General features: G+C 46.5%; 1 protein-coding gene across 1 annotated transcript; it reads left to right on the top strand.

Moving 5' to 3' along the window:
- The first annotated feature begins 21 nt into the window (after positions 1-21).
- PEX13 (peroxisomal biogenesis factor 13) lies at positions 22-6,890 on the top strand. The gene is made up of 4 exons (XM_041473947.1): positions 22-199; positions 2,671-3,368; positions 3,805-3,930; positions 4,165-6,890. The coding sequence occupies exons 1-4, from the start codon at positions 132-134 to the stop codon at positions 4,458-4,460; spliced, it is 1,188 nt and encodes a 395-aa protein (XP_041329881.1). The 5' UTR covers positions 22-131; the 3' UTR covers positions 4,461-6,890.
- The last annotated feature ends 2,446 nt before the right edge of the window (positions 6,891-9,336 follow it).

The following is a 9,336-nucleotide window of genomic DNA, read 5'->3' as shown; positions in this document are numbered from 1 at the left end:
GCCGGCGGGAGGGGCCGAGCGAGGCCGAGCCCGAACCGAGCGGGGCCGAGTGAGGCCGAGCCGGGGTCGAACTTGAGCCGAGCGAGGCCGAAGCGGAGCCGAACGGAGCCGAGCGGGGCCGAGGGGGCGCGATGGCGGCGACGCCGCCGCCCAAGCCCTGGGAGTCGCGGCGGCTGCCGGGCACCGCCACCGCCTTCCAGTGAGTGCGGCCGTCCCTCCCCGGGCGTCCCCGCCGCGGCGGCCCTGGGGGTTCGTCCCCTCGGGCCGGCCGGGCCCGCTCCCCTGGGGCGGGCTCGAAGGTCGGGCCCGGCCGGGCTGCCCCGCGCCGTGAGGGGATTGTGGCGGGCGGGGACGGGCGGGCTCGGCGTGCGGGGCTTGGAGCTCGAACCCCGCTGGCGGCAGGGGGAAGCTGCGTGTGCGGTGTGGGGAGGGGAAAGCCGTGTTGTCGCCGGGGGTAGAGTCAGTTCACAGTCCATTCCTGGGAGGATTGGAAGTCCTTCCCTGGCGGCATTCGCGGTCCTTTCTTAGGAGCGTTCACAGTCCTTTCCTGGGGACACTCACGGTCCTTTCCTGGGAACACTGACAGTCCTTTCCTGAGGGCTCTCACGGTCCTTTCCTAGGAACATTTACAGTCCTTCCCTGGCGGCGTTCACGGCCCTTTCCTAAGGGCATTCACGGTCCTTTCCTGGGGACTCTCACGGTCCTTTCCTGGGAACACTCACAGCCCATTCCTGGGGGCGTTCACAGTCCTTTCCTGGGGGCTCTCTCAGCCCATTCCTGGGGGCACTCACGGTCCTTTCCTGGGAACACTCACAGCCCATTCCTGGGGGCTCTCACGGTCCTTTCCTGGAACACTCACAGTCCATTCCTGGGGGCTCTCTCAGCCCATTCCTGGGGGCACTCACGGTCCTTTCCTGGGAACACTCACAGTCCTTTCCTGGGGGCTGTCACGGTCCTTTCCTGGGAACACTCACAGCCCATTCCTGGGGGCTCTCACAGTCCATTCCTGAGAGCATTCACGGTCCTTTCCTGGGGCTGTGCAGCTCTGTAGCCCCCGAGCCTCTGCAGGACGAGGGGAGCTGCAGCCAAACTCACTCTTTTAAGGAGTCAGCCCCAGGACTTGGAAAAGATCCCTGTGTGTTGTCAGTCTCGTGTGTGTGTTCCCGTCTTCTGGGAGATATCCCAGAAAACCCAACCTGCTGGTGGAGAAGGATGCACAGAAAGTGTTTCTCAGCTCCTTCTTTTTTTATGGGAAGCCAAGGAAGGCTGGCTGGCTGAATACTCGCCTTGTTTTTCACTCGGTGCTGGTGATTGCAGTTGGAGGGAGCTGAAACTGGGCAAAAGGTTGGCCCAGCACGAAACACTGAGCAGAAACTTCGCTGTGCTCTCTGCAGTGTGCTGAGCCAGCAGTTTGGTGGTGTTGGTTTTTCATTCTGGGTTTATTTACCCCATTTTAAAGGGCTTCAGGCAGCTTTGAAGCGGGGTGTCCAAGTTGTCTAATGGACAGAGGGCTGCAGCATGACTGAATTACACTAGCTCTGTTTGCTGGGGTAATAACTTATTTTTCCTCCTGTTTTCAACTGCTGAGAGAGTTGCAGTCTGTGACGGAAAAAGCAGCAGTGTAAAGATACAAATATTATTCTTTGCTGTGGAAACCTGTAAGTTTTACTGAGAGGAAGCTGTTCCCTACCTTGTATGGGAATAGTACAGCAAGCAGCAGCTCCATAGCAATTCCAGCTTGACATCCTTCTTTTTTTCCTGGGCTGCAGAAGTGGGAAGTTGTGGGTCGAGGCAGTAAGCATGGGAAATAGAATGTTTGACTTTTAGGGTGCCAGTGTGTGAATGAAACACATATATTTGTATTGAACTGGCAGAAGTTGGACAAAAAGCTGCTTGACAGAATTCAAATGCCAGTCAAGAACTTCCAGAGTTTTATTACAAAGGGCATGCAAAGGAAAAGAAAAATTACTAAATTAAGACCTCTCTCTGCCAACACTTCTCAGTAGTAGATTTAACCCCTTGAAAACCTGCACACAGGTAATCAGGTAGTTGGGGTAGAGGGAGAAATTGGAGACCCCAAAGCCCTTGCACATATTGTTGCATAATTACTTGGATTCCCAGTTAGGTCATGCCACCCTTTAAGAGTGGATTCAGAGGAGTTCTCAAGCTTTCTTCCTGCTGTATCATTGGCTCATTGTGGAGAAGAGCTGGGAACCAGGGCTGGAAATAAAACTTTTAGTTTGGAAAGTTCATAAAAGTTCGTGTTAGGGCCCATGAGAGGCTTTCATGTGCAGAAGAATGACCTGGGTGTTAGAGCAGCAGGTTTGAGGGCTCTGGGTTGTGTGTTTCATGGGTTGATACATTAAATACACAATAAACAGGCAAGGGTTTAACATGTTTGCGTTGTTTCCATGTTTACATTGTTTCCATGTTTACATTCCAGTTCCATGTTTGCACTGGATATCTGGTTATGGGGGTTTTATCCCCCTGAAGGATCTGTGTTTCCTGTCCAGATCTTTCACTTCCATCAAACCCTGTTCAACGTACTGAGTGTTGGGCTCCCAGGTTGCCTGTCCCCGCACTGCTGAAACTCTCTGTGGTGTTTAGGAGTTAGTGCAAAGGAAAACTTTTAACTCTGGGTGCTGATCTTGGTTGTCTGAATTGGTTTAGGTCTGCTGACTTGGGTGACAACCTGCTGACCAGGCCCGGCCAGCCCACGGTGGCACGAATCCCTCCGCCCATTTTGCCAAGACCTTCCCAGCAAACGGCAAGCAGCAGCCTGAGCGCCTTCAGGCCAGCCTACAGCAGCTCCTTTTCCCCAGGCTATGGCTCCTATGGCACCTCTTTCTATGGAAGCTACAGTCCCTACAGCTATGGCTACGGAGGGCTGGGCTATAACCGCTTCTGTGCCGACAGCATTCCCCCCAGCAGGTTCGTGCAGCAGGCCGAGGAGAGCAGCAGAGGCGCCTTCCAGTCCATCGAGAGCATCGTGCACGCCTTCGCCTCGGTCAGCATGATGATGGATGCCACCTTCTCCGCTGTCTACAACAGCTTCAGGGCCGTGCTGGATGTGGCCAACCACTTCTCCCGCCTCAAAATTCACTTCACCAAGGTGTTCTCAGCTTTTGCTCTAGTGAGAACTATAAGGTACCTGTACCAGCGCCTGCAGCGCTTGCTGGGTCTGCGGCAGAGCTGCGACAACGAGGATTTGTGGGCTGAGAGTGAGGGCAAAGTAGCTCGTGCTGGCCTTGAAGACAAGGTGGCTAACTCTGCGAAGTCCTGGCCCATTTTCTTGTTCTTTGCTGTTATCTTGGGAGGCCCCTACCTGATTTGGAAGCTGCTTTCTACATACAGCGAGGAAGAAACAGGTAAAGATGACCTGCAGCACCAGAGAAGTGCAGCGTGTATCGTTCCTTTTGTTGTTGCCTGTGTAGTGATTAGTCTCACACTACAGCAATAGTAATTAATAGATGCTGGGGCACAGTGCTGAATTTTAGGCAGGTGATGCAGCCTGCTTAAGTAACCTGTTGTTAAGATGTGGTTTCCTGCTGAAGCTTTCTGTGATTCCAGAATCATGCTTCCTCTCAACTTCTGGTTCCTTCCTATTAGATGTGGCAGTTTGGGTTGGGTGGGACAAGTGTTGCTTGGATTTGCTCCCCAAATCTTGCTTTTCATGTTACCTCTGTCACTTCTCCATTGGAAAAGTTTTAGCAAGGAAGTTGAAGTTTCTTCATTTTCCTTTGAAAAACATACCAAACTTCGTAACTCAAAGCAGATAAACTTGTGATTTTTGTTTGAAAACAGTGTCTAGTAACTGGGCGAGTGGAGAAGACGACCATGTAGTTGGAAGAGCAGAATATGATTTCAATGCTCTCTCAGAAGAAGAAATTTCCTTCCGTGCTGGTGACATGCTAAGATTAGCACCCAAAGGTAAACTTCTAAATTTCTGTTTCTTTTCTCATCACATGTGAAGTTATAGTGCAATAGGCAGAAAATTGAAACAAAAAAGCCCCCAAAGCACCATATTTGACCAAGTTCCTCATCCACACTGATATTTAGTCTGCATGAAGTGATTACTTGCATTCTAGTAAAACTTACAGAGTAGATTTGTTCAGTTTTGTTGGATTCTCCTGTAACTTGATGCATTTGCATTCTCTTCTTCAGAACAACAACCCAAGATCCGTGGTTGGCTCCTGGCTAGTTACGATGGCCAAACAACAGGACTTGTGCCAGCTAATTACATCAAAATCCTGGGCAAAAGAAGAGGTAGGAGAACAGTGGACCTGGAGAGGATTGCGGAGCAGCGGCCAGCCTTTCCCAGCACAGCTGCCAGAGGAGCCCCTGCTGCTGTGACTTTAGAGGAGCAGGAGGCAGCTTTTGAAACTGTTTTTGCTGGAAGCAGCAAAGTTCCTGTTGCGTCGGACTCCGCTGTGGCTGGAGGAGAGAAGCAGGAACTCTGATGCACTTGGATCAACAAAGCAACTGAACTGTGCTTTATTGATACCACTTAGGGCTTGTTGAAAATCTGCTTTGTAGCGGAGCACTGGTGGGTCTGTACCAGTGTTTGCTGCTACTGGCTGGTGAAGGGATGGAGAAATGATTGCTCAAATTTGTGGTATTTATTTTTGACTCACCTAAGGCTGTACGTCAGTGATTCTATCCACCCACCTGGCAGCGACTCTGAGATCTTGAGATAGGAGAAGTGAGGCATTCATAAAAAAGCAAACAAAGGGGAAAAAAAACAGGGACTGCCATTCTGGCTTAGGAGACAAACTAACACCCAGTCTTTGGAGGAGTCTCGAGCCTCTTCAACAGATGTGCAAAGGAAGATTGATTTCTGTAAGATGTCCTCCAAAACATCACCCTCAGAACCATCAAGGAGTAACAGCACATTGTCTCCCCTGGAAAGGAGGGAGAGCTGCAGGAGATGCACACAATGGAATAGTTAGAAGGTTTAAGTTGCTTTTCATAAGAAGTGGGGTTCTGTCATAAAGAACTTAGCTCTCAGGAAAAAAGGGACTTGGGAGGAAGGGAGGAGAACTAGACTTTACAAAGGGAGAGCAGTGAGACATCACCAGTAGTTCCAAGCAGTTTATTGAAAGGTCATCAGAATAAAGGCTATTCTGCAGTCAGGCACTCATTAGTTGTTACTCCCTTAACTAACTTTGCATCCCTCTTAGCCATTTTGTGATATAGCCTGCTAGCTGCCTGTCTATCAGCTACCATCTGCATCTCAGCTGATTTCTGTCCTTTATTGATTTTATACGAGTGTCAAGATATCTCTCCTGTGTTCTTGAGCAGTAGGAAAGCCTTGAGTTGGGGGAAGCTGAAAGTGATTGGAACATCAAAGAAAAATTAACATTTCTTGCTTAATTGTCTCAATTAGAGAAGGTCTTGGAGTTGGACAGATTTTTCACGCTGCCTTTAAGGTGGTAAATTTTGCATCTGCCCATAAAATTTTAGGGCTTCAGTTTATCAAAAGCCATAAAAATATTAAGACTGTTCAAAGTATTTTCTTCATATGGGTGTTTGAGAATTCTGTCTTGAAATACTGTTTTGGTTTTTTGTTAAATGAAGCAAAGATAATTAAAACTTTCTTTTTTCCTTGTAGTATGTATGTATAACGTGTTGAACTTCTGAAGGTTGCATCAGTGGATTAAACAACTAAGTTTGTCTTAATCATTAAAATAGCTGTTTTATTTTAAAGTTTCTTGGAATACAAGTAGGGCCTTTTCTTAATTGATTGATCAAGTAGTTTCAGTTTGACCATTCCTACAGGGATCTTCAACACCCATTATGTGTTAACAAAGCTTTCAGTATTTATATTTTAATGGCATTTGCTGGCCTTGGATTCTTAGAAGTCTGTTCAACACAACAAAACTCTTAAAAAAATGAGCACAATTTTATTGAGGTAGAGTGGCTGAAATGACAAATATTATGCTGGAACCTTGATTTGAAAGTAGTCTCTGAATGCCTGTTGTTAATAAATAGAACATGAATTTAAGTGGTTGTGCTCAGGTATTGGGAGATGGTGATTAGAATAATTTATAGTAAATTGTTAGATTTTCAAGTGCAGATATAAAGGAAAAAGTAGTTAAAGGGCAAATGAAAACCTTGAGGTTAAAACAGAACATGTTCCCAAGAAACATGTGTACCAGAAAATTATCTGTATTTGAAAATGACATCTGTTGTTGAAATGAAAATAGCAAAGAAAATCTGAAATTTAAAATAAAGAGAAGCAAAAGCGGGGAGGGGTGTATCAAGTGTGCAGTTCTGTGTGCAGGGTGTGTCCCTGGAGGGAATTCATTTACAGTTCTGAGATGTAATTAATGGACTGTCAGCCTCTCCTGTCAGTGAAAGATTTCAATCAGAGTCTTTAAATGAATGAATAAATAAACCCCAATTTTTTTTTTTTTTGTTTGTTTGTTTTTTGGTTTTTTTTTGTAAGAGTATCCATTCAGATAGATTTTTTTTTTTAGTTTTCTGGCTGTTTTGAGGGGTTTTTTTTCTGTTTTCTCTTCTTTTTTTTTTTTCCTGGCTCAGAACAAGTTGAGAAGACAATGCCATGATGCTTGTTGGAATGTTTTAAGTCTTTATTTATAGAAAGATAGGTTTCATTTCACTTCCAGGTCATACTATTGTGACATCAAATCTTTTAGCAGGAAGACAGGCTATTCTTACCTAAGTTGTCTTTATATTTGTTTGACTTAGCCTACAAGTCACTGTCATCATTATATCTCTCTTAAATCTCAACAAAAATTTTAATCCTTTCAATCTTGCAATTACCTTAATTGGAAAAGAAGGCTCTGAGGAACTGAAGTCAGTTATTTAACTCACAATTAATTGTATTGATTGCAGAAGGGTATTAAAGTTCATGGAAGTAAAATATACACCACAACTTACTGTCTGTTTCTGTCCACGTGGCAGGCTACAGCAAAAAGACCTAAATGAGCACTGGGTGGAAAGGAAGGCTGGTGCACAGGCTGCTGGAGACCTGCAGAGCTTTAGCAGGGGGAGAAGAGCCAAAGGAGCAGGTGTGGCTGCAGCAGGAGAGCGTGGAAGAGGAGATCAGACAAGAGAGGTGGTTAAAATACTCCTAAACCTAGGCTTTTAGGCAAGCAGCTTTATTGTGAGGTCTGTACATAAGTTACTTTTGTGTTACTCTTCAGAATTATTTGTATACCAATAGCAGAGCTAGGAGTCTGTGTCAGAGCTTTGATATCTGTTTATATAAGATATTAGTTTATTCTTACTTGACTCTTACTGTTTAGTAGATCAACCATTTTCTGCTTGAATATGTGAGCTACTGACAAATGCCACTGCTGAGTGGTTCTCAGGGTGCAGACAGAACATGAACATGCACAGGGTCAAAGCTTTGTTCAGCTTTCTGAAAAATCAATTTAAAATCCTCTGTTTGTCTGGTAGAAATGAATGGGCCACTTTGCACAGGTTCAGAAACTCTTCCTTGTGTGGTATTAGACTCCATCTGGGATATTGAGGCTGTTCTGACTTGGTGAAGCTTGCTGCTGAGGTAAATACAAAGCAAATGCAGTTTCTAACAAATCTCCTCTGTTGGCAATGAAAACCTTCCAGAGGAAAAACCAGCACAGGGATTTCTAGATAAACCAGTGTAGAAATGCTCTTGTGTGCAGTCGTAGCAGTACTGTACTCGTTTTACAAAACATAACACAAGAGGTTATGTTCTTATGTAACTCCTTGCAGATTTTTATCCATGCAGGTGTGGCCCAGGTGTTGAGATGGGTGAGCATTTTTGGGCTGTAAAGGCAGGCTGTAATTGTGTGTGCCCACGGGTGGTGAGACACATCCTGTCCTCTCCTCCTCATATCTTGGACTGGTTCCTTTGCAGGGCAGTTTGAAGCAGCTTTGGGCTGATAAATCTGGGGTTCTGTGCCCACGTGGAGCTCAGCCTTTAAACTGCTGGATAATCTCTCCTTGGAAGACTTGCACTGGTGTAACTGGTTTGACAGAGGCACGATGTCAGTGCAGGGCACCCCTGGCTCCTTCTTACCTGCTTTGAGCAATTCCCTGAATTTCACAACAGGCACAAAACCATCAGACTCCAGCAAATGACAGGGATTATTTATGCTGTCAGAGCATAAACACAGTCTTGTGGTTTTGGAAATGAAAAATACAAGCAGACAGCTTTACTACCTTTGAATTACTGTAACTGATCTAGCACAGTCTCTAGAACAGCACGAGTAAAATTTAAGAAGCTGATTTTTTTATTCTCAAATACTGATAATGTTTTTCTTATTTGTAAAAAATAAACAAGAGGGGACTGACTTCTGCCTAATAGCACAGATTAATGGAAAAACCATGTTCCAGTTCTCTGATTTACCATCAAGTTTCCATTCATCATGGAATAACTGGATGCCATCATAATGCAGCAATATTCCAGCATTAGTTTATTAGTGGTATGAAACCAGTGGGTTTTGCTTTCCCTGAGACCTAAGGGAAGCTTTCAGACTGGTTTAGAGAATTTAGATTTCAGATACTTCTCTAGATCGGTGGAATAGTTTTTTCTGAATTTTTCTGTGCTTTTTTTTTTTTTTTTTTTTCATTCTGCATCCTCACTGTATTATTCCAGAGTTTACAAGTGGGGTTTTTGGAAAGAAAATTATTAATATCCCTGATTTTTGCCAAATTACCATAAAGGGAAGGATTGTTATGTGCGAAATGGAGATCTGGGCTGGTCTTTATCGGGCACGGGTGGCTTCCCACAGGAAGTAATTTAAAAATGTTTGGGAATACTTGAGACAGTAGCAGACATGCAGTAGGAATCAAGCTGTGTGGGTGAAGTAACAGGACTGGGAGTGTGTGAGCCTGTGCAGAGCAGCTCTGGTGAGCCACTCCCAGCGGCTGGGCTGATCTGAGTAATTAGCTGCAATTCCAATGTTCTGTGCAATTAGCTCCAATTTCAATGTTCTCCTACTGTTTTTTACGGGAAACAGCGGATCAAGTGTTTGCATCAGCTGGAAACCTGGGAAAGGCTTCGACTGGGGCTCCTTCTCTGTGGTGGGAGCACGGAGCGCATCGACACACGGCTGCTTAATTAATTAGCCGTGCTCACGTCACGAGCCAGGTTCTGGTGTCTGGTGCATTACCTCTGCGGGCGGTACGAGCTCCCCGGGCCGGGCTTTCCCTTCCCCGCCGGGTTCCGGCGGGCGGCAGCGCTGCGGCCGCGGGCTCCGCTCGGGAAGCACCGGCGGGAGAGGCGGCGTGACGTCACGCGGAGCGCCGTGACGTCACCCGTGACGCCGCGCGGGGCGGCGCGTTGCCGGGGAGACCGGACGCCGCGCGCGGGGCGGGAGGGGG

The sequence above is a fragment of the Pyrgilauda ruficollis genome, unplaced genomic scaffold (assembly GCF_017590135.1).
Source record: "Pyrgilauda ruficollis isolate IOZ18807 unplaced genomic scaffold, ASM1759013v1 scaffold31, whole genome shotgun sequence".
Classification (NCBI taxonomy): Eukaryota; Metazoa; Chordata; class Aves; order Passeriformes; family Passeridae; genus Pyrgilauda; species Pyrgilauda ruficollis.
The sequence above is the reverse complement of the archived record's forward strand: the minus strand, read 5'-3'. Positions and strand labels throughout refer to the sequence as shown.

What these genes read in the sequence shown, in the direction of transcription:
- PEX13 (XM_041473947.1), top strand. Translation starts at nt 132, where the DNA reads ATGGCGGCGACGCCGCCGCCCAAGCCCTGGGAGTCGCGGCGGCTGCCG. An exon ending in GGCACCGCCACCGCCTTCCA is followed by an intron (nt 200 to 2,670) that starts GTGAGTGCGGCC and finishes GAATTGGTTTAG; the next exon opens with GTCTGCTGACTTGGGTGACA. An exon ending in ATACAGCGAGGAAGAAACAG is followed by an intron (nt 3,369 to 3,804) that starts GTAAAGATGACC and finishes GTTTGAAAACAG; the next exon opens with TGTCTAGTAACTGGGCGAGT.